The 22,739-nt window shown below is 48.6% G+C and overlaps 8 protein-coding genes across 8 annotated transcripts; 4 read left to right on the forward strand and 4 right to left on the reverse strand.

Annotated features, from left to right (window-relative positions):
* FPOAC1_009131 (uncharacterized protein) lies at positions 1-1,854 on the forward strand (the record flags this gene model as incomplete). Its single annotated transcript, XM_044853561.1, has 3 exons — positions 1-255; positions 307-1,236; positions 1,294-1,854. The coding sequence occupies 3 exons, from the start codon at positions 1-3 to the stop codon at positions 1,852-1,854; spliced, it is 1,746 nt and encodes a 581-aa protein (XP_044706231.1).
* A 281-nt stretch (positions 1,855-2,135) lies between these two features.
* Positions 2,136-2,765, reverse strand: FPOAC1_009132 (uncharacterized protein; the record flags this gene model as incomplete). The annotated part of the gene is made up of 2 exons (XM_044853562.1): positions 2,136-2,608; positions 2,723-2,765. The coding sequence occupies 2 exons, from the start codon at positions 2,763-2,765 to the stop codon at positions 2,136-2,138; spliced, it is 516 nt and encodes a 171-aa protein (XP_044706232.1).
* A 1,019-nt stretch (positions 2,766-3,784) lies between these two features.
* FPOAC1_009133 (uncharacterized protein) lies at positions 3,785-5,243 on the forward strand (the record flags this gene model as incomplete). The annotated part of the gene is made up of 3 exons (XM_044853563.1): positions 3,785-3,815; positions 3,943-4,839; positions 4,891-5,243. 3 exons carry the CDS (start codon positions 3,785-3,787, stop codon positions 5,241-5,243), a joined length of 1,281 nt encoding a protein of 426 aa, XP_044706233.1.
* A 5,217-nt stretch (positions 5,244-10,460) lies between these two features.
* FPOAC1_009134 (uncharacterized protein) lies at positions 10,461-12,980 on the forward strand (the record flags this gene model as incomplete). Its single annotated transcript, XM_044853564.1, has 1 exon — positions 10,461-12,980. One exon carries the CDS (start codon positions 10,461-10,463, stop codon positions 12,978-12,980), a length of 2,520 nt encoding a protein of 839 aa, XP_044706234.1.
* A 1,504-nt stretch (positions 12,981-14,484) lies between these two features.
* Positions 14,485-15,216, reverse strand: FPOAC1_009135 (uncharacterized protein; the record flags this gene model as incomplete). The annotated part of the gene is made up of 1 exon (XM_044853565.1): positions 14,485-15,216. One exon carries the CDS (start codon positions 15,214-15,216, stop codon positions 14,485-14,487), a length of 732 nt encoding a protein of 243 aa, XP_044706235.1.
* Positions 15,217-17,076: 1,860 nt separating this feature from the next.
* On the forward strand, positions 17,077-19,181 carry FPOAC1_009136 (uncharacterized protein; the record flags this gene model as incomplete). Its single annotated transcript, XM_044853566.1, has 2 exons — positions 17,077-17,103; positions 17,178-19,181. 2 exons carry the CDS (start codon positions 17,077-17,079, stop codon positions 19,179-19,181), a joined length of 2,031 nt encoding a protein of 676 aa, XP_044706236.1.
* A 438-nt stretch (positions 19,182-19,619) lies between these two features.
* On the reverse strand, positions 19,620-20,180 carry FPOAC1_009137 (uncharacterized protein; the record flags this gene model as incomplete). The annotated part of the gene is made up of 1 exon (XM_044853567.1): positions 19,620-20,180. The coding sequence occupies one exon, from the start codon at positions 20,178-20,180 to the stop codon at positions 19,620-19,622; it is 561 nt and encodes a 186-aa protein (XP_044706237.1).
* Positions 20,181-20,616: 436 nt separating this feature from the next.
* FPOAC1_009138 (uncharacterized protein) lies at positions 20,617-22,592 on the reverse strand (the record flags this gene model as incomplete). The annotated part of the gene is made up of 3 exons (XM_044853568.1): positions 20,617-21,151; positions 21,203-22,342; positions 22,402-22,592. 3 exons carry the CDS (start codon positions 22,590-22,592, stop codon positions 20,617-20,619), a joined length of 1,866 nt encoding a protein of 621 aa, XP_044706238.1.
* Positions 22,593-22,739: the final 147 nt, after the last annotated feature.

Here is a 22,739-nt window from a genome sequence, read left to right on the forward strand (position 1 = left end):
ATGGAACAATTTATCATCGACAACGCTCAGCGCTATGATGACCTGGTGAAGCGCTTTAAGCCAGCGCCTATCAGGGCCAAGCCAAGTGACGAAGAGTCAAACCCAGACATCACCATAGCCACTCGCATTCGACCTATGATGGAGGACGAGAAAGAAGAAGGGCAGTTGATTGGTGTTTTCCCTCGGAAAACCCTACCGGGTGCTGTCGACTTACACGAACTAAGGAGACCAGTCAGGGGCCCTCCTACTCTGATTGTGAGTGCATGGCATGTCATCAAGTAACTCAGAAACGTTAACGAGATACAGTCATTCAAATACCGCGTGGATAGAGTCTTCAACTCTGATGACACAACCGATGATATCTATCAAGAGCTCGTTGAGCCTCTTGTTCCATGGGCTTGGGGCGGCGGAGTTAGTACCATGTTCGCCTATGGCCAGACTGGTTCAGGCAAAACACACACTGTTAGCGGTCTCGAGCGCCTCATCGCAGAGACTCTGTTCTCCAAAGGTATTCATGGCAAACGGAACATTTCTGTTTCCATCATCGAACTTGCGGGCAACTCGGCCTTTGATCTTCTCAATTCTCGAAAGCCCGTCTCTATCCTTGAGGACTCCTTTGGAAACACCCATCTTGCGGGTGCTTCTGAGTTCGTTGTCACAGACGCAGATTCTCTGGTTAAGCATATCAACAATGCCGCTTCTTTTCGAAGTACAGCTTCGACACAGAAGAACGACTCTTCGTCACGCTCGCATGCCATTTGCAAGATACGCCTAGAAAATCCAGAGCTGCCACAATCAGATGATGGACTTCTGTATCTCGTGGATCTTGCAGGGTCTGAGGCAGCCCGAGATGTAACGGAGCACTCAACCCAACGCATAAAAGAATCGAGAGAGATCAATGCAAGCCTTTCGGTGCTCAAGGACTGTATTCGTGGCAGAGCGAGTGTTGATCCAGCTAGCCTTGCAGCTGGAAAGAAAGTGTATGTGCCATTCCGACAAAGCGCTCTGACAAAGGTACTCAAACATGTTTTTGACCCTGCGGCTGAGCGAAGCTGCAAAACCGTAGTCGTGGCTTGCATTAACCCGAGCTTCTTGGATGTTGGCGCTACCAAGAACACACTGAGGTACGGGGAGATGCTGAGAGTCACTGTGCCGAAAGCGGCGGCGCAGAAATATGATGCTGCGAAGTCCAGCACTTGGCCGCATGCCTTGCTACAGGACTGGATTTTAAAGAATGTAAGTTTCTGGCACCCCTCTTGATTAATTCATAGTCACTGATTAGTATCTCAACAGTCTGGCACGCCGCCAGTTTCTCCCTCTTACCTCGCGCCTCAAGAGAATGGGATGCAACTCCTTCGTCTTCCGGTTCCCGAATTCATCACCCGATGCCTCAAGACACCAGGAGTCACATTGGAACAAGCGACAGCCTTCCAAGCCAAGTTTTGGCGTCTTCATATCGACTCTCAGCGCAGCAAGCCAAAAACCAACCAGAAGAAGGCCAGTTTAGAGAAAGAGAAGGATAGTCCTGAAAGTAAAGGTCTGTCAAGTCGTGACCCGAGGCCCGAAATGGTGGGCGTCCCGTTCAACAAGCGTCTGCGGCCGGGGATGGTGGTTAGCTGGAATCCTGCAGATGACACTCCTGGATTCTATCGTCTACCGGGGCGTAATCTTGTCATGATCCTGAGCCCCGAGGGCGAGGAGAGTTATCGATGTGCTGTCACGGTGCCTGCTATTATGCCGGGGGCATTTGAGATTTACCTGTGGCAGCAGGTTGTGGCCTCGGTCGATGCCATGGAGGCAGAGGTGTTGTTGGAGTATGATATTGGGACGAGATACTATTATGAAAACGTGTAGGGTTGTGGCAAGGAGGAGTTGAAGTCTAAGTTAGCCGTAGAAGTTTATGCTGTATCGATGTCTTTACAAGAAGACATTCGTCACCAAACGTGAACAGATTTGGGATTAAATATTGACCAGGTTATGACCAATCGTTGTATTAATTTATCTAGCTGTTTTCCATGAGTCTGGAAGCCTCCCATTAAACACTGCACTTATGTCCTCCTTAACTGGGTATCTCGTTTTAGACTGATGGGGATTGACGTGGGCGCCTTTTTCTTGCTTCGTCATTCATCATGATCTTAAGCCGCAGGCTTCTCAGCAAGAGCCTCGAGAATAGGCTTCTCAAGGCTCTCAGGCTTGGTAGTGCTGGCCCATCGACCCTTGACCTTGCCATCACGGCCGACGAGAAACTTCTCAAAGTTCCACTTGATGCGCTTGAGACCGAGAAGACCGGCTTGCTGGTCCTTGAGCCAGGCCCAGAGGGGGTTGGTGCCATCACCGTTGACCTCGGTCTTTTGCATGATGGGGAAGCTCACGCCGTAGTTGAGCTGACAGAACTCCTGAATGTCATCGTCGGTGCCGGGCTCCTGGCCGCCGAACTGGTTGCAGGGGAAGCCGAGGATCACAAAGTCATCGGGGTACTTGCCCTTGAGGTCGGTCCAGAGCTTCTCAAGGCCAGCATACTGAGGGGTGAAGCCGCACTTGGAGGCAGTGTTGACGATGAGGACGACCTTGCCCTTGTAGTCGGCAAGGGGAACCTCTTGGCCGCGCTCTGAGAGGATAGAGTTAGTTGAGTGAGTCTATTTGGCATGAATGAAGTGGTGTGTTTCAAGGCGGGGTATGAGCAAGATTAGAGAGGGAGAAGTGAGGAGAAGGACGGACATACTGTCAAGCGGCTTAAAATCGTAAAAGCTAGTAGCAGAGGACATATTGGACGCTGTATAATTTCTGTGTTGAAGTCTTTGTTTGTTGAGAGATGAAAATGGCGGGGAACTAGGAGGAGGAAAGTGGATGGTTGTGCAAGAGTATTTATTAATAAGGCTGGAACTTGACGATGATTGTTGTGAATTGTTGACGACAAATCGGGACCAAAGAGGAGCACGCCACATGGGAATGGACAGGGGCCGGGACAAGGACATGTTGATTCAGTAATAAAGCAGTAGTTAATCGATAGATAGCATTGAATGGAAGAGCATTTTGCTCCCCTTCCACTATGTACAGAGTACTACTACAGTACAAGCCTCGGTACTTGACTCCATTTTTGGTTTGGTGACGTATTCGAGGTGGAGTGACTCGGGGTCTCGAATTCCGCCGGTACCGGTAAAAATATAAGAAAGGAATACCTCGAGTTTTCGTATTAGCCAAGTTACATACAGGTTTACTACGACAGATGGATGGTTAGTAATTTGTTTCATACGATAGGAGAATGCGGTTAAAAGTGCCCTAGGTATCTTGGCAGTCTCTAACCCGCTAATCAGAAATCAGATTACCTATGATAGAGTCTAATGCATGTTAATAAAGTGCAGCCTGGGTACAAACAGCCTCAGTTGTTGTTGTCTTTAATCAATGGATCGGTCTTGTTATGAATGCCATCTCAATGGTATTTGGAATCAATTTGCATCGGTGCAACACTGCATCCGAACATCCCATCACTTAGACTAGTAGGTACCTAAGTCTCGGCTCGGTAATAGTTCCGGTTCGGATTGCACTGCCATTTTGAAGACAAATCTCTTATCGATAAGCATAACTTAATTGCTAAAGTGGCAGTGGCGTCGTATCTGTACGTCACCTTTGGATTGGCTCCTCTCCATCTGACTCCATCCCATCTCAGCCCAAAAGACGTCGATAGTGCGAGAACGACTGCCATGCCAAGTATATACGCTCACTTTCCATTATCGACTGTCAATTATAGTTTATAACTGATCGATTTGTCCTTCGTTATCACATCATGGAGGGCAGGAGGAATATTGTCATCGTTGGTCAGTCACCCCCGCCTTAACAACACCCGTTGTTATCTCATCTCATGATCACCGCATATACCTCGATAGCCTCGTCATGATACCCATATCACTCATGCAAAACTCATCAAGGCTGATAAACCTGCAGGAGGCGGTGTTATTGGATCCACAACAGCATACTATCTCACCCGCCATCCCAAGTTCAACAAAGCCCTGCATACCATCACACTTCTCGAAGCTGCTCCCACTGTGGCAGCCGGCGCATCAGGCAAGGCTGGTGGTCTTTTAGCACTATGGGCATATCCGGACTGCTTGGTTCCCCTCTCATACCGATTGCATGCCGAGCTTGCTGCTGAACACAATGGTCCTCAAAGATGGGGTTACCGTCAACTTGGTTGCGGAAGCTTCGAAGCCGTAGTTTCACGCGATAAACTCAAGTCAATTCGAACTAACGGCGGTAAAAACCAAGGCCAGGATGGGAAGGAATGGGAGAAGCTCCCCAAGCAGAATGGTGCAGCAAAGGAACTCCTCAAAGCAGGCAACTTGCCAAAGGATCTCGACTGGGTGGACCGCGAGATTATTGAGAGCTGGTCTGAGATGGGAGCGCCAGGCAAGACGGAAACATCACAAGTACACCCTCTACACTTCACGACATCCATTGCCGAACTGGCTCAGCAAGGCGGCGCCCAAATACACACCAACACAAAGGTGACAAATATCAATTCCTCAGAGACTGGTGTCGAGAGCATAGAGTATCTTGATCGCAACTCAGATGAGACAAAGACCATCCAAGACGTGACAGATGTCGTCGTGGCGGCAGGTCCATGGACAAGTAGAGTGGTACCACGAGCCAAGATCGAGGGTCTAAGAGCGCACAGCGTGGTCTACGACGTGAAACTCAGTCCCTACGCAGTCTTTACAGACATTCAGCTTCCACCAGACTTTGTTCCCGAGCATCGTGCGAAGATGGGACAAAAGAGGAGGCACAAAGGCAATGTCGATCCAGAAATCTACGCCAGGCCATTCAATGAGGCTTATGCTTGTGGTAAGTACATGTGATGATATCGATAAAACACTCACTTCTAACATTTCATAGGCGAGCCAGATAAAAATGTACCACTCCCCGACACAGCAGATCAAGTAGAATGTGACGAAGCTCAATGCGACGACATAATCTCCTACATCAGCACATTCAGTCCCGTCTTGGCTGCTGCACCAGTCAAAGCCAAGCAAGCATGCTACCTCCCACGACATTTACGGTTTGGACAAGAGAGCGGTCCTCTGATCGGCGAAACGACAGTCCCTGGGCTATTTGTTGCCGCAGGTCACACGTGCTGGGGCATTCAAAACGGTCCTGGAACGGGTAAGCTCATGTCTGAGTATGTGTTTGATGGGGTAGCCAAGAGTGCGGATATTGAGAAGCTGGATCCTCGCAAGTTCAAAGTTTAATGATATTTCCTTTCGTTGGAAACATGACATGAGAAGTTGACACATGCAGCAAATAGAAAAATTAGGATGACGAGCATGAATGGGTTTCATCAAGACCAATTCTGTAATTGTTGAACATGGTCTGTATCGATACGTGATAATCTCTTACCACATTTGAGACAGTTAATATCATACTTTATCACAGCGTTGTATCCTATCGTCCTGAAGTTGGATTATAATCAGACCATCTCTCTGCAGTGGTCCATTGACGTGTTTCAATCACGTCCCAGTACGTACCGTACCTATGTAGCGCAATACGAAAAACGTTATCACAGACCAGTGATCACCCAATCTCAACCACGGCTCAACGCTCAGATATCTAGGGGTATCGTACAACTGAAACATGACGGTGCCGAGGACAGGCGCTATTGGAACGAGAAGAAGAAAAAAATCTGACATTAATTGGGTCGCACATGGCGGTAATCGAACAAACCTGGAAAAGAAGCATACCTAGGTTAGGTACTCTGGTTAAAGAGAAAGTTGGGAAAGAGAAAAGAGAAGACAAGGATATTGATCACGTTAATATGACTGCAAGACACATGCTTCTGTCACCTTTGGCGGTTTCATCTTGTAGGTATGCAGACACATGATACATGCGAACTCTAAAAGAAATATGAATAGGCGACTTACTAACTATCCTCGGTATCCCGCTCCTCGTGTAGTTGTTGACAGCCGAATTGATTAAGATGACAATTGCCATTCAGCTGTTTGTTCGTCTGTTTGCTATATGATAAATAAAAAACTAAGACATATTGGGCATCTTCATCTCGCCTTGCTCAGCTGGCCAGTATATTTGTAGCCTGTTATAAACGATAGTAGGTGTAGATCGGCCAGGGATCCATGGATCTCACCTTCAAGGTAACATTCCGCCTCGCATCGTCCTTGTTTTTCACCGTTAGGTTTGATTTAGCCCAGCCAGCCTGGCGGTAACTGTATTATTATTACTGTTGCGGCCTGTGCTAATAAGAAAAACGAACAAGACCTTGGCGTTATTGGGACTAATATTGGCTTCAACTACCGTGCTATCCGGCACTAAGAATTAAAACAACAAACACGACCCTTTTCTTTTCTCCCCTTCTCTTTAGGTTTGAAAAGGATGGATCTAATAATGAAATGGCTCTATCCGTATTACCGTAGAAATGAATTGACCTCGGTCCAGGCTTACTATAGAATGACTGGCTGGTAGATTGATATGAGACATCAGGTGGCCTCATGCGAGTTGGCTCGGGCCGTCAAAAGTAGGGAGGATTATGACTGTCAGGATAAAGACCATGATTTATGAATGTCTTAGTCAATTCCTTAGCTGTCGTTTACCTCGACATGAAGCTAAGCACTATTGGATCCAAGCTTGCGCAAGCACCAGCCGATATTGAGGTTAGTCAAATCCACTACTGCAGGAACAAGAGGACCAAGAAAAAAGTAAAAGCAAGAAAACAAGACAAGAGAACGAGAAAAACAAGACGCATTGAATTTGCTTTCCCGATCCCCAGTTATTATCGGAGCTCGTACGTACTATGTACATGAAGCTTGACTTGAGTGGAATCAGTCTTTTTATTTCTACCAATTGGTTAGCGCCTTGTGTATCCGTAATTCCGCCTGCTTGCAGGCATCATTGAAAAGATACATGTCTACTCTGTAGCATCAATCATATTATTTTCCGATCGATTGGGACCCATGTTAATATCCATTCTCAGAATGATGTGCCGGACTGCGGATGAGAAGTGATGACGACTACCTATGGGGCTGAAGCTTGATTTTCTGTTTTTTTTTTTCTCTTTCTTGCTGACAAAACATATACTGACAGGAATTAATTTTTTTCACTTTTATCCAAGTAAAGTTACTGGCTGCGGGTGGAATTGCAATGATCATGGGCCCCCATGCTTTGAGTTATTAGTCACTGTCTGTTACTTTCTTGCACACTTTCATCAGCGAGATATTATTACAAGCCCGTACAGAACGGGGTCGGACGGCCGCTGAAATAAATGGATTCAAGCTGCAGTGCAACGCAATGGAAGGGTCGGTGAAGGCAAGATTCGCTTAAACCCATCACTGCAATGGCCAAGAGTTAATTACATGCATTTGTCATTTGTTGGTTTTTTATGCACTGAGTAACAGACTGCACCAACTATTTCTCACGTGCGAGACCCGAGTACGTATTCAACTGTGTTTAACATAAACCAGCAGGTCTCTTAGTACTCTGTAGGTAGTAGGTACCTGTCTGGACACATTGACAGATATGTAGTCTATCTACAGACTGATGGAACAAGGGGTTGAGGCCTTCCCAGTCCCGAAACAAACAACCATAGCGATCCGTGCTCTCTCAGGTAAAATCGAGAGCGACCCTTGTAGCATTCACGGGCTGGCGAGCAGTTCCTCGGGCGTTTTGGCCTGCAAGAAATGTCATTGTGAGACAATGGTCTGGCAGCGACGAAAGCCCGGGCCACTTGATCTGGAACAGCCAGCCCGACAACAACCCCGACTTGCCCATGTGCCGAGTTTCTTTAGCATTTTATTACCTACTCTACTGTACATAATCTGTCATTGTTCCGGGTAGTAATAATAAGCACAAGCCGGCAAAAAAGGAGAAAAAAAAAAAAAAAAGAGAGAGAGAGATCAGCGCAGTGGGAACAATCGTGATCGGCTTAGTAGCTAAGCCACCGTTTTTACCACCACCTCCGAGAAATGAGAGTTGGTCAAGGTAGCAGCGATAGTTGCCGAACTGCGAACAAAATGGAAGTCACATGAGGAATGAGAAACAAGAGACAAGGATGCGAAAACTGACGGCAGGCAGACAATACCTACCTACATACATATTGCTCATCAGAGTTTCTCAAACTGTGGCCTATCCCTCACCGTGGTAGTGTTCCCCATCAATGCCTTGCTCCATTTCGAGTCAGAGGCTTTTTTAGGCCCTTGTCCCCGGATGGAGTCCTGTGAACCCTCAAGTGCCAAGATTTGCATGTATGGGTGATTTTAACTGAAAAACTCACATGATTTTTTGGGAGATGATGCAAACGGGTTAATAAATAAACATTCAAGGTCCTAGCTCTCGCTATTGGATCACCTGTCAATCAATATACCAAAGTAAGGATACATGGTCTTTAATATCAGATCTCTTATTACACCAGTAATCTACTTACAGTAAACTCATTTATTATTAGTACATAGCTCTCCCTGGCAGCACTTCAAACCCAATCATGGCTTGCCCAAGTCTTGGCCATCATTTGAGGGAAAATAGAGTTTCTCCAGTCGATTCTCTACTTGTATGCTTCGTACTGTGCGTGTCTTGAACGCCCGTTCGTTCGTGATCGATTAATTAATCGGGTTTGCGGGCACAACAGAGTCATAGGTCAGACTGAGAGTTACATCGCACCTCTTCAAAGCCGAGTATGTGCGGATTTTGTCGATTATCCCTATCCACCCGCCCACCTGTTTCCTAATAGCAGATGTTGCATGTATTTTGGGTTTTATCTGGAGTAACACACGTATGCAAACCGTCATCTCCGCTGTGCTCTTACCAAGAATGTCCACAGTCCAACGGCCCAAACCGTTGAATAGGGTCTGAGCACCGAGTCTCACAACTTGAAGTCTCTCTTCTTTTGTACACGCACAGTAACAGACAGTGTCCCGCTCTCCCGGACCCTTTCTCTGCCCGGGCTTCGGTAGAGATGATCGTCAACAATACTCAAGGACAAACAGGCTCCGTATCCGTAGGTTCATCACCAGTATTAAATGTCGTGTCTCAAGGAGCAATTCGGGCTGCCAGAGGTGTCGACTAACCCACTACTAGTGGTTTATAAATCCTGGTGGCCGTTTTTGAAGACCGACAGGGGTCCTCCCTGCCTTGACCCCTGCACCATGGCCCTGCCCCCGTGTTGTCTCCCCAGCTCGCCTCGCTGAGTGGTCTTTGTCCCTGTTGCTATTCCTCCTCAAGAACAGTTCCCACACTGCTGATGCATGTCCTCCCGACCATAACGCACTCTCACTTGCTCCAGATGTGGGTGATTGTGCCATCTTTTCGTACCTGCATCGCTAGGCCGATTGATATTGCGTGCTTCTATATTCTCGCATCCAGGCTGGGAGTAACGTAGTTGAATGAATTATATGATGGATGTATGTATCGCAATAATTGATTCGAGGGAGGCTCGTGATGATCAAGTTTGAATGTTTCTCTTTGAGTATACCCGAATAGGAAAAGTTTATCGTCTTGTCCTCCTTCTCCGTTTCTTAATCCTGCCTAGGTTGTTTACAACCCCCTCCCCTGGACTCCCTTTCCCTTCGCTTCACTTCCCCTCCTGGCTCTCCCTTGCATCGCTCGTGCCTGAGGTGGGTGGGTTTAGTTCAAGGTAGGTGATGGCTTACCCATTGATCCCCCATTAACATTAACTCGTAAGGCAGCGCCTTCCCCAATACGTGCAAATCACACAGTATTACCACCTACTGCAATTGTACTTACAATCTTGAGTCTCGTTGGCTTACAAGTTCCTCCCACCCCCTCCCATTTTGTTTTGTAGAGAGCCTTTCTCCTTCTCGTCTTTACTCTTCCATACTTGAACTTCTTTGTTAGCATTGCTTACTATTCTTATTTTGTTTGTATTATATCCTTGGCTCAGCTTGCCTCGTCTCTCGCTCGCTTCGCTCTTTAACAGTCTCACTCACCACACGGTCTCCGTCTCATTGACCCGAGTCGCTCGCTCTCCCAGTCATCGCTCTGCTTTTGCCACCACCACCATCAACACACTGCTGATATCTCTACTTTCCGTTCTGGGTAACAAGTCATCGCCGGGCTTATTACCCTATCAAGTTGATACCTGCGCCATATCATCACGGAACCTTTTGGTTTGAGCTGCGATCTACAGCACCAGGACGGGAACCCGCATTTCATGCACATATCACCTACTGGCCAGCTCCAGTTTACGTTACACCTTTTGAACGCACGACTACATGCCGCGCATTTCTTAAACGAGACTTTGTCCCAGGATCAACCCAAGTCTGGTTATACAGAGTAGTTCGCGTTACCAGCTTGCATTCGAGCAGCACGGAACCCTACCTAAGCCGCTCTGATCTGGCATAATTAATACCCAGAAGACGTTCTCCACGACGACGCCCATTGTTCGTCTTGCTGACTTTAACGCTGCGCCGACTTTCTAACCCTGGAGAATCTTGCAGCTCGCCGCCATGGTTAATAGAGAATCAATCTTGCCCAATAGCGGTACTTTCGAAGCGCTTCAGAGTCATCATGCCCCATTACGGAGAAGTCGCCCACCGAACATTGATACGATGGCCGCTGAAGAGAATCGTGTACCTCTAAAAGCTGAAAAGGCAAGCAGAAGAGAATCGAGATTGGGTCTGAGAAGCTTGTTCAGTCGATCCAAAACACCTAAGGACTTGACGATTCCCGAGACGCCTACGTCCTATGGCACTTACGGCAGTCGTACATCCCTTGCTGATTCGAACCCTTATTTCTCATCCCAAATTGATGTCACGTCTAATGAATTGCCCTCGTCACCTCTAAGCCCACGCATTCTGTCAACGATGTTTGAGAGTCAGCAAAGCCCATCTGCCCAGCCGAGATCAGCCGGTGTATTAAAAGTTCAGAGTCCAGCCAAGGTGACGCGAGGGCCACTCTCGAGCTGGCATCCTCCTCCTCTATTCAAAGCATTTCCTCAAGCTACCAAGCACATCACACTGCCAGCCACCTCTCTGGCTCCCGAGGTCATTCTACGTATGCACGAGCGACGAACCAGCACTACGCGCGACGATGCCGCAGAAGTTCCGGAAGGCGAAGTTAGCCCTGTTGAGAAGACAAAGTTTAAGAAAAAGCACCGCCGTAACACATCTGGGCCTGCGCCAAAGTTTGAATGGACCAACAAGATCTACGTTTTAGTGACAGCAGGGTATTTGCTACAATATGCAGCCGAAGGCCCCTTCGACCGGTTACCCGAAAGGATATTGCATCTCTCCAAAGACTCTGCGGCATTTGCCAGCGACGTTATCCCCGGCCGCCACTGGGTGGTTCAAATTTCATCAGCTGCCGAACCTGACGGAACACCAAATGCCGAATCGCGTTCTCTGTTCTCTCGTTGGAACTTTCGAGCCACAGAACGGCGTCATGCCTCCAGCCTTCTCATGGTATTTGAGTCAGCTGCAGATATGGAAGGCTGGATTGCAACATTGCGTCGTACGATCGAGACGTTGGGTGGAAAGAAGACGCTCACTGAGACAGGCAAGCCCAAGGCTGAGGACGAAACTACACCCCTAAGGGAGAGGCCCAGCCAAAGAACCTTGATAGTAAGAGACCCGAATCGTCTATCACGTATAGCGACACAGAACTCTCAAAGTCCCCAAAGCCCTGAAAGCCTGCCAAGCCCCCGGTTTCTACCATTGCAAGGCAGAGTTGACACCAACCACTCCATCGCAAATGTTGCCCAGCATGAGCCTATAGCCGATCAACCGTTAGATGACATCTCTACGACCAACAGCTTTGTGTCTCATGATGGTAGGCAGTTGGATAACTTGCGCGAGAACTCAAACCGTCTATCGTTCAATTCATCTGGTCAACGAACGGTGGTAACATCGGCTGGGTCCTCTCCAGAATCGTCGCCAATTATCGATAAGTTCCCAGTAACTGGAGAAAATAAGACGTTCCTCGAGGCGCCACCCCTTTCGCCTGAGCCAAAGCCAAGACCCAACGCTGCAGCGATCTTGGATCGAAGACAATCAATGCAGGTCCTCGGCCCTTTTGTTGAACTGCAAGGCCCTGCCAACATAAGACCACAATCCAGCTATGGATCTGGCGCGGCTCAAGATACAAAGACGCCAACCCCTAATTTCAGTGTGCCAAACTCATCGAACCGCAGATATTCTTTTGCAAAGAACATCGCCCAGGAATTCGGCATGGCGCCCCAGTCTGGTCCACTCGAGGTACGGTCGTTAGGCCGTAGAGCACCCCCCACAACTTTACCAGTTGCGAGACCTTTGTCCATGGTTGCTGATCAGCCTTCTCCGATGGAGGAAATGCATGAACGGCCTGTAACACGGCATGGGGATGAAACACGGTCAACTATGCCAACAAGTTACGATTTGGCGTCTTTACCTCAAATTCCTTACTCTTACGACATCCATTCACGGCGGTCAAGTCTGGCACCGATAGACGAACCTGTCGTTGAAACTAACCGCCCAACGAGCTCGCGTCGGCACACGGATGTCCGCCAGCGGCGTAAATCCGAAAACCCTGGCGCCTTTCCACGAAACCCGACAAACTCATCCCGAACAAGCCTGGAACAAAAGACACGCTCACGATCTTCTCTTATCGGTGCAGATGAGGCAGCCCGTCGCCGTACTTCTCTTGATGCCTATAGTGATAGACAAAGCGACAGTATGTCAGCAAAGATACGGGCACAGAGACGAGCAAGCGTACAGTCTGTGATGTCGGATCGGGCATCTCAGTATAGTGCCTCAGCTGATCTTCCTCCTCCTATGGCGCCAGAGTCTCTACCCCTAGCTGCCCCTCCACCGACAGTCCCTCTCCCTCCCATTCCCACATCCGCCAGCAATCCCAGTTTGGTGCCAGATATCGGCAGGAAGAACCTGATGATTCGGCGAAGCATGCCTCAGTTGAACGAAGTACCCCCGCCCATGCCTCCGCCAACATGTGCGCTGCCTCCCATTCCACCCAAACTACAACTAAAGGCTTAGCCTGAATTATACCCCTTCCCTTATTGTTTTACGACCACTACGGGGGCGCGTCTTATGCGATTTTTGTCTAATCTAAATGATACTCCATTGCTATTGTCTCTTTTGTTTTATTTTTGGGTCATGGAGTCATAATTGTACCATATAGAGCAGTTGGGTTAAGAAGGGACACGCTGCATTTTCGGTTATGCGAACATGCCTTGGGAATGACCTTGGGAATGATATCCACGTATAGGTTTAAAAGGGAACGGACTATTGGAGGCTATACGAACAATAGCAGAGTCAGATGATCTCGTCTCTTTTGAGGAAGATGAGTCTAATATTATTACTTTCCAAAACATTCTGACGATATTCTGTTCAAAACTATTGAAGCTTTCTATGAGCTTGACCACACATTTGGGCTTCTCGATGTGAACAAATCTCAATATACTCAACTTGATCTCATTAATTTAGCTTTAAACACAATGATGCTATCGTAGTCAAAGACCCAGAGACTCCAAGAACTACCTCTATCTTTGGCGGTTTGCCAAGAGCCCAGATTAGCAAAGGCACTTACTCAGGAAAGGTCGTGATAGATATTTCTGTTGCAAGCAATCGGTCTTTTATTCCCCTCAGATGGCTGAACAGTATCAGACCGATTGATCGAATTCTGTCTGATCAACATCATCGATGAAAGTCTCAATAGGCCATTGAGAATGATGTTTCTAATGCATCGTGCTCTTCGAGGAGAGACGACTACAATCTAAGTTCAAAAGCATGTTATGGCTCCTTGGCAGTAGGTGGAAGAGCGTTCATGGCCTGTTGGGAAAAGGGTTCAGTGTTTTCAACCAAGGCTCTTGGACTCTACTCGATTAGATACCTTCGTTCTTAAAGACCTGGAAGTTGAGAATATTGAACTAAGACTTTTCCGGCAAAAGAAACTTGCCGAGAGACTGCCGTTACTGCCGAGCTTCATCACCGGATTTGATACCCTGGATGAGAGCCACATCTTGACTCGCTGAGTATTGCTTCGTCGATTATGATAGAGTACGTTCTGGCTTGAGAGAGTTGCAGTTAACGGCATGAAGCAAAGGCCTTGCAAGCCTTCGAGTTAACATGGTGATCAATTTGAAGGAGTGTTATATTAAAAGAAGTTCGTCAATCGACGTGTTAAGAAACAAAGCAAGTGTGAAGGGGAAGATGGAGAAGTCAGATATAGCAAGTCTAGGTGGATCGGTTCCTCGCATCAGTTTTATATATCTTGTTTTACATTTGCTGCTTGAGGCTCTAGTAGCCCTATCATTAATTGTAGCTGTCCCGTTGCTTGGTCCTGGTCGCAACATAAATTTAAGGCAGAAATTGAATTTGACAAACAACAATTTTGCTATATAATGATTTATGTACGAACCGCGAAACATTCCCCCATCACATTCTATGCATTAATGTCTGAGATAGTGTCGTAAAGTCGTCATCGAACAAGCCCAAGAAATAAAGTATGTACTTCTCCATCATCGCAATATCGCATCATCTACCGATCTCGGCTATATCGCCTCCTACTGTCTCTCCTGGGCGGCGAATAGTCTCTTGGTGAATAATCCCTCGACGACCGGTATCCGTCACCCATCAAGGGGTCTCGGCGATATTTATCCTGGCTGCGTCGTCGCGAACGACGCGGGGGCGTAGAAACGCTGTGCTCTTCTTCCACAACGATCTCGTTGTCGGATGAAAGCATCGAGTCCTGGACGAAGCGTGGAGCGGGTGGATCGACAATAACGCGCGAGGCCTGGCTCTCGCTAACGAGGGGAGATCCTCTCCTACGACTTCTGTCTCTCGACTGTACCGTTGTACGAGACCTTGTTCTCTTGGATCGAGATGTAGCTCTGGATGTGCCTCTGCTGCGGGATCTGTTCCTCGGCCTACGGTCCCTTCTGCTTCGGAAACTTAGGTACGTGGACGTGTCACCTGTGACTGTGCTCATAGGATAGCCAGAGGCAACCGTGGATGCACCATCACCCATGGGTCTAACGACAGGGCCACGATGAAGAAGCATGTAGATGAGGTATAGTAGGAGGAGGAAGGCCGCTACGGAGCCAAGGACGATGCCAGCGACGGCGCCGGGGTGGAGCGAGGTATCGGCACTTTTGTAGGCTGTTGGTACAGCTGTAAACGATGTCCTTGAGTCGTCATTTTGGCGGACAGCGAGAAGACCGTGATGACTTGGGTCTGAGGGTATCGTCGTTGATGGAGGGATGGCAGGCATTTTGTCGATGTTTGAACGCCTATCGCATGGCACGGAATGGCCGTAAGAGCAAAGATCAATAGTTCTCCAAGTTCGAGAGCAATTGTTCAAAAAGACCCAGAGAAAAGATAAAACAATAATGACGCTGTTTTGTTTGCAGAGTAAAGTAAATGGGATATCTCGGCATCGAATTGCGTAAAGTTGCGCGGTGTTGCACGTCCCCTAACCCAGTCCAGTGCAGCCCAGCCACGTCGTTTTTCTTCTAATTGAACGTCATGCCCTTGCACTCGCGCGCGTTCAACGGTAACTAAATTTTACCGAACCGTGAGCTATTTAAGAAACTCGTGTTTGAGATTTAATTGATTTGTTTGTTAGATCTTATTCTTATTATTTTAACAACTCAAGTCTTTTCGAGTCTGATGTCGGCTTCCGTCTGCAACAGCCCAGCCCGCCTTCCTACTATGGTAGTTTGTTTATTAACGCTGCAGTTCTGGACGTTGACTGGATCTTGGCACAGTGACAAGATCATGATGCCCGGGCTGCTAATTATTTTGTGGGGCGGCTCATGACTGACAGACAACTTACTAATGCAACAATGAATAGACCATATCTCATGATACTGATTTTGAGATTTACTGAGTCTTGAGACTAGATGCCAGACGCACTAAATCTCTATAGAGTTTATAGAATTAGTGATTGAACGAAGATATGTTCCGTGTATTGATTGCATGACTAAAGAACAACACTTAGGATTCTGGAGGAGACGGTATAATCACAAAGACTGCTACAGGACTTCAACCAACATACATTCTAACATTTTACAGTCGCTATGCCAAAGTATATACTTGCTTTATGGGACTTTTGGAAGATAGAAGGCATGTGTTTGCTAGACACAGTGAAAGTCGAAGCTGAAAAGGAAAAGAACAGAGTCGGATTCATATGAGGTTTGCGGTTCATCTAACGTATTCTAACGTATATGGTCATCTTGAACAGGCCTTATCCGCTCCCAGTCGTTCTCTCAAAACGAAACAGCGGAGAATTGTAGCTACGACAATACACATATCGTCCACGCCGTTCATGCCGTCATGCATTCAGTATAACTGAACTCGGCACGTACCGAAGCAGTATAACACCGACTATTTGACCGTTGCAAAGCTAGATAGACGGATTGACTTAGTGGATAGATATATAAAGCTATATGTATGCACTTCATCGCCATAACAGATATGTTACAAGGGATCTCGTATGCCCGAATCAAAGCCGAAGCTCATCATCACGTGCGGCAAAGCTTTTTCGCAGCCATTTCTGGGGAATGGGCACTTCTTAATGCCTATGTACATACATGCCATGCCTAGCGTTGAGAGCGGGCCTTTGCGCCGCGTCCGGCGATTGCTGGTCTCCATTGGCTCCGCAGAATCGGACGTACATACAACCGGACAGTTTTCTATGATCACGGCGAGATCAATTAGAGGCTTGTAACAATTCTCAGAATAGCATCAGACTCAATTCTGTTTCGCGCACACTTTCAAGTTAGTTTTATTATTTCTATCTAGCGTAATTCCTCAATATCGCCGTTATCGGTAGGCTTTCCGGCCTCGAGTTTGCCAGAGTCTTCAGGTAACTTCGGGGTGGGTCCTGGGGGAACAACCATGGTCCGAACCTAGCCGGTGTGGAGCGCCACAGTGCTTGCCTCTTTCCTTCGGCTTCTATGACTGACTGGGGAAAGAGCTTTTCTCGAGGTAAAAAAATTCGTTCCGCTCGATTCCATCATCTCCATTCATACTCAATCCTGTAAAATACCACATCCCCCATCTACTCTCCGACTCGCGCCTTCATCCTTTTTCTTTTCCTGTACTCTATACCCATATTTCCATAATCAAGATGTTGGCTTCGCGTTTGTCGAGAGCTGTAAGTAACCCCGCTATACTGCGATGTGATCCAATATCGCCTTTTGTCCCACAATGTACTGATCTTCTTTTCAGCTTCCTCGAGCTTCCCCTCTTGCCGCTCGATCGGCTGCCTTCACCCGATCTCCTCTGGCCTCCAAGTTCGCTCGTTATGAGTCCACTGAGTCTGATGGCAAGGTCCAGGGTGCCGTGATCGGTATCGATCTTGGTACCACCAACTCTGCCGTCGCCATTATGGAGGGCAAGGTTCCTCGCATCATTGAGAACGCTGAGGGTGCCCGAACTACCCCTTCAGTCGTCGCTTTCGCCGAGGATGGTGAGCGACTCGTCGGTGTCGCTGCCAAGCGTCAGGCCGTCGTCAACCCAGAGAACACCCTCTTCGCTACCAAGCGATTAATAGGACGAAAGTTCAAGGATGCTGAGGTCCAGCGCGATATCAAGGAGGTTCCTTACAAGATCGTTCAGCACACCAATGGCGACGCCTGGGTCGCTGCCCGAGGCCAGAACTACTCTCCTTCTCAGATCGGTGGTTTCGTCCTGAACAAAATGAAGGAGACCGCCGAGGCCTACCTCTCTAAGCCCATCAAGAACGCCGTCGTCACCGTCCCCGCCTACTTCAACGACTCTCAGCGACAGAGCACCAAGGACGCTGGTCAAATTGCCGGCCTCAACGTCCTCCGTGTCGTCAACGAGCCTACTGCCGCCGCTCTTGCCTACGGTCTCGAGAAGGAGGCTGACCGCATTGTTGCTGTCTACGATCTTGGTGGTGGTACCTTCGATATCTCTATCCTCGAGATCCAGAACGGTGTTTTCGAGGTCAAGTCCACCAACGGTGACACCCACCTTGGTGGTGAAGATTTCGACATTCACCTGGTCCGACACCTCGTCCAGGACTTCAAGAAGACTTCTGGTATTGACCTGTCTGGCGACCGCATGGCTATCCAGCGTATCCGTGAGGCTGCTGAGAAGGCTAAGATCGAGCTTTCTTCTTCTCTCTCCACCGACATCAACCTTCCTTTCATCACTGCCGACTCTTCTGGCCCCAAGCACATCAACATGAAGCTCAGCCGAGCTCAGCTTGAGAAGATGGTCGACCCTCTTATCAGCCGCACCATTGAGCCTGTCCGCAAGGCTCTTAAGGATGCTGGCCTCTCCGCTAAGGAGATCCAGGAGGTTATCCTCGTCGGTGGTATGACCCGTATGCCCAAGGTCGCTGAGTCCGTTAAGGGTATCTTCGGCCGAGATCCCGCCAAGTCCGTCAATCCTGATGAGGCTGTCGCCATTGGTGCTGCCATTCAGGGCGCTGTCCTATCTGGTGAGGTCAAGGACCTTCTCCTCCTCGATGTCACTCCTCTGTCCCTCGGTATCGAGACTCTGGGAGGCGTTTTTACCAGACTTATCAACAGGAACACCACTATTCCTACCAAGAAGTCCCAGGTCTTCTCTACTGCCGCCGACTTCCAGACCGCCGTCGAAATCAAGGTCTACCAGGGTGAGCGTGAGCTCGTCAAGGATAACAAGCTTCTCGGAAACTTCCAGCTTGTTGGTATCCCCCCTGCCCACCGTGGTGTCCCTCAAGTCGAGGTTACCTTCGACATTGACGCCGACTCCATTGTCCACGTCCACGCCAAGGACAAGTCCACCAACAAGGACCAGTCTATTACCATTGCTTCCGGTTCCGGTCTCTCTGAGAGCGAGATTGAGCAGATGGTTGAGGACTCCGAGAAGTACGCCGAGGCTGACAAGGAGCGCAAGGGTGCTATCGAGGCTGCCAACCGTGCCGACAGCGTTTTGAACGACACTGAGCGTGCTCTCAACGAGTACGCCGACAAGCTCGACAAGACCGAGGCTGACTCTATCAAGGAGAAGATCACCACTCTCCGTGAGTTTGTCGCCAAGAACCTCTCTGGCGAGGGTACCGCCACTGCTGCTGAGATCAAGGAGAAAACCGATGACCTCCAGGTTGCCAGCTTGAACCTCTTCGACAAGATGCACAAGGCCCGCAACGACAACAGCGGCGAGCAGTCCTCTTCCGAGCAATCTCAGGAGGGTGAGAAGAAGGATGAGACCAAGCCTTAAATGACTTGATCTGTGTTATAAAAATCTGTTACAATATCCGAGGAGTAGGTATCTGCGCGGCTCAGATACCTTTACCTCCCCATGTATTTCACTGTATTCATATCCCGCCCAGCCGCTTTTACACTTTTTACCCATGTCTTGTTTCAGGGTTGGCGGACCAGGCGTTGGAGCTATAAAACCTCTATTGAGAGATATCTTTGGTTGTTTTTTCGAGATGATGTCACGCAATGGGGGATCATGTTGAATATGTATCACGACTAGCCTTTCTTAGGTAGACTAATCACACATCCCCCCTCAAATAATGTTTAGCAAGTGCTGTCTGTTGTCCTCTAGTGATATGCTATGTTTGTGAAAACAATGCTGCTTCCCAAGTATTGCGCTGGATGTAAATTGCATATGCATGTATTATAACAGTAAGAAAATATTAAAGTGATTGTGTCATGACATCCAACCCCATGCAGTATTAAGTCTATTGACACCGTGCCAATGGATTGTTTTGGCCTTCTTCTGGCCTTCTTTGTCTTCCAAGCCTTCAAGCGGGCTGCCTCCATTCAACTCCATCATTGACCGCGCCGGTTTCAATTTGGAGGCGTGTGGGCCAGGCAGCTGAAATGTATCATATAGCGAACCTCGCTCGTCTGGGTTTCGGAGCGGGACTCGCTCTTCTCGGCGAGAAGCATTCGGGAACAGGAGCTGCCGAGACTCGATCTCGCATTCGGATATAGGCCTAATCTTTTGTTCTTTCGCTTTTTTGCTTCTTCTGCTACTACTGCCCGATGAAGATGCTGCTGGAGAAGGTGGCGGGTATGTGGTGTTGAGAAACCAGCCGCGGCGCTGGGACAGACGTCGTTCAAGAAGTTGGCGTAGGATCGAGATAAAGAGGGAGACAATTATGAGGATAAATACAAATGCGATTACAGTTGCTGGATAAGGGTGTATTGAGGCTGAGGGCTCGAGTTGCCCGTTGTTTAGTGGGTTTAACACTGTGCCCTGATCCATTTTGTGTATGAAGTTATCAAAGTAAGTCGAAGCAGAAGCACAGCAAGACAACGAAGAAAGAAAGAAAATATGAGCTTGGAATCAAAGAGGAAGTGAGGCTAAGAAAAGTCAGTGAGCTTGGACCGCTTTGTGAAGAGGTCTAACAAGCATCTTATGATAAAGGCCAAAGTCGAAGTGCAGAGGGCTGTGGGATGAGGCTAGATGTTACTACAAGGATATCATCTGGGGACAGTAAACAAACAAAGTTGTATCGGTCACAAAGCCAGTTACATTAAGAATCAAGGCCTTATCTCTTACAGGAATGGAGTAGAATGAGACTAGGCGACGACCATGGATCAAGGGTTAAATATTGTAAGACATTAGAGGAAGAATTGAAAGTGGATATTCGCAAAACGTGCTAAGAACAGCGCGATCTCGATTTGCTGAGTTTATTGGACTATGATCTTCCGAATCCAAACCAGCCTTTCTTTGCTTGCTGAGGAGCTGGCGATTCGTCTCTCTTGGGCTCCTCAGCCTTAGCAAGCGCAGAGGGTTGCTTGAGAGGAGCCTTGCCAGCGTAGTCGATGTAATTCCATGCCACGTCGAGGAAGATGGGCTTCACAGGGATGGTGGCAAGCTTGGGAGGGAACTCGACGATGTGATCCAGGTTAACGCCTCCGGAGGGGTAATGATTCTGAGTCTCGATTAGAGGCCTCTTGACGGCGTCCGATACACTCAGCTCATGCTTCTTGCGAAGAACGTCAACGTGCACAATGGCACGGTGACGCTGGAGCTCGCCGTTGAGGAGGTTCTGCAGATACTCAACATCTTCGGCAGAGACAGATAGGCTCAAGGGTGTCTTGTTTGGTGATCCATCAGACGCAGGCACGTTGGACTGAGACTCTTCAACAAGACCGTCGGCGTGGTTGATAAGAGCGAGCGCATCTGCGGGATTACCAGCGGTAGCATGCGAACGAGCAATAGCCAGCGCCCTGAGAAGATGTTAGACAAATTGTAAAAGTGAGAAGCAGGCTTTGACTTACTTGAGAGCCTCAAAATACTTGACGTATGCGCCAATCTTTTCGGCCAGTCCCTGATCGTTGGCTACACCAGGTAGCTCTATGATGGATTCAATGTTCTGCAGTATTCCGTCGTACAGAGCGACCTTTTCCTTGAGTTTGGACAGCTTCTTTCCTGTCGGGATGTCCTTTTCCTTGGCAGCTTCCTGGGTTGTCTTGCCCTTTCCCTTCTTGGATGAGCCGTACTGGTCAAGTGCGCCGTCGTGTTCTCCCGTCAGAACTCTGCTACGTCCGATTCTCCAGCTAATGGTCTCGAAGTTGACGGCGGTGCGTGTAATTTGCAGACTCTGCATTCGAGAGTCGCCCTGTTCCACGCCCTCGGCTCGCATCTCGTCGATTGCTTGCTTGGTAGCATCGACAGCGTCTTGGCTGAGCATAAGAATTTCGTCGTAAGCGCCAGCTAGCTCATAAGGTCCTCGCCCTTTAGGTGCAGCGAGATCGGCAGCCAATTTTTCTTTTGCCGCCAGTACCGCACCCCAAGCCATTGCAATTTGCGCATCCTCGATGTTGACCTCTCGAGACCTCCATGTCAAAGTCTTGGGTGCGCCTTCGGCGCTAGCAATCCCATCCTTTGCCTTTGCTTCGTCTGATTTAAGAATGGTGGGGTCGATATCGTTGATCTGCTTGACGAGGTTGGCGTCAGATTGAGGGAAGGCCTTTCGGGCGATAATAGGGATCGGAACAGTTCGGGGCGTCTTGAGTTGGTAGGCGGCATATCGAATAGAGGGATCGATAGTTTCAGTAAGCAGGTCCTTGTATAGATCACCAGTTGTGGCAGCGGCGAGCGCACTGTAAATGACACGTGCCGCCGCATAATTTTGCAAACTCGCTTCCCAGCTCTGTTTTTCGAAGGTAGTGGTACCACGGATAAGGTAAGCGTATGCTTTGGCCTCGAGGAGATCGGTTTGAGAGGCGCCAGATACGTCGGTTTGGGAGAGGGCCTCAACAAGCTCGTCAGCAGTGCGAGTGGCCTTGATCAGGCGGGAGGCGATATGCGATCGAGTTCGGCCCGTAATTCCCTTGTTGTCGCTAGCATGACCGGCCCTCATCTTCATGATCTGGGCCCAGGACCGTTCGCTTGTAAGGAGGAGTAAATGGACATATCTAAACCATGGTCAGGCCAGTTTGTGGTTTGAATAGGTACTAAGTCAGGATATGCCTACTCGTGGTTCTGGGCGATGTGCTCTGCAGTAATCTTTTCATGATCGCGAAACTTGCCGCGATTCTTAGTCGCGATTCCCAGCTTCTTTCGACAAGATAGCAAACGCTTGGTGCAGTTCTTGTGGTAGGTCGAATAGTCTCCATAGAGGAGAGCCTGGTCGCGGCCCTGGACGACGAATTTGGTGATATCCATACTGCGTTACGATTTAAGGGAGGTAATTTTGCAGTACGGATATGCGGTTAGCAATGCTGTACGAGCAGGCCGGAGCTCTGGGTCGAGCTGATGCGATGGCCGAAGAGGTGAGGTCGATAAAAGGACTGGATGAGGCTTGACGTGGAG

Source organism: Fusarium poae, chromosome 3, assembly GCF_019609905.1.
Source record: "Fusarium poae strain DAOMC 252244 chromosome 3, whole genome shotgun sequence".
Taxonomy (NCBI): Eukaryota; Fungi; Ascomycota; class Sordariomycetes; order Hypocreales; family Nectriaceae; genus Fusarium; species Fusarium poae.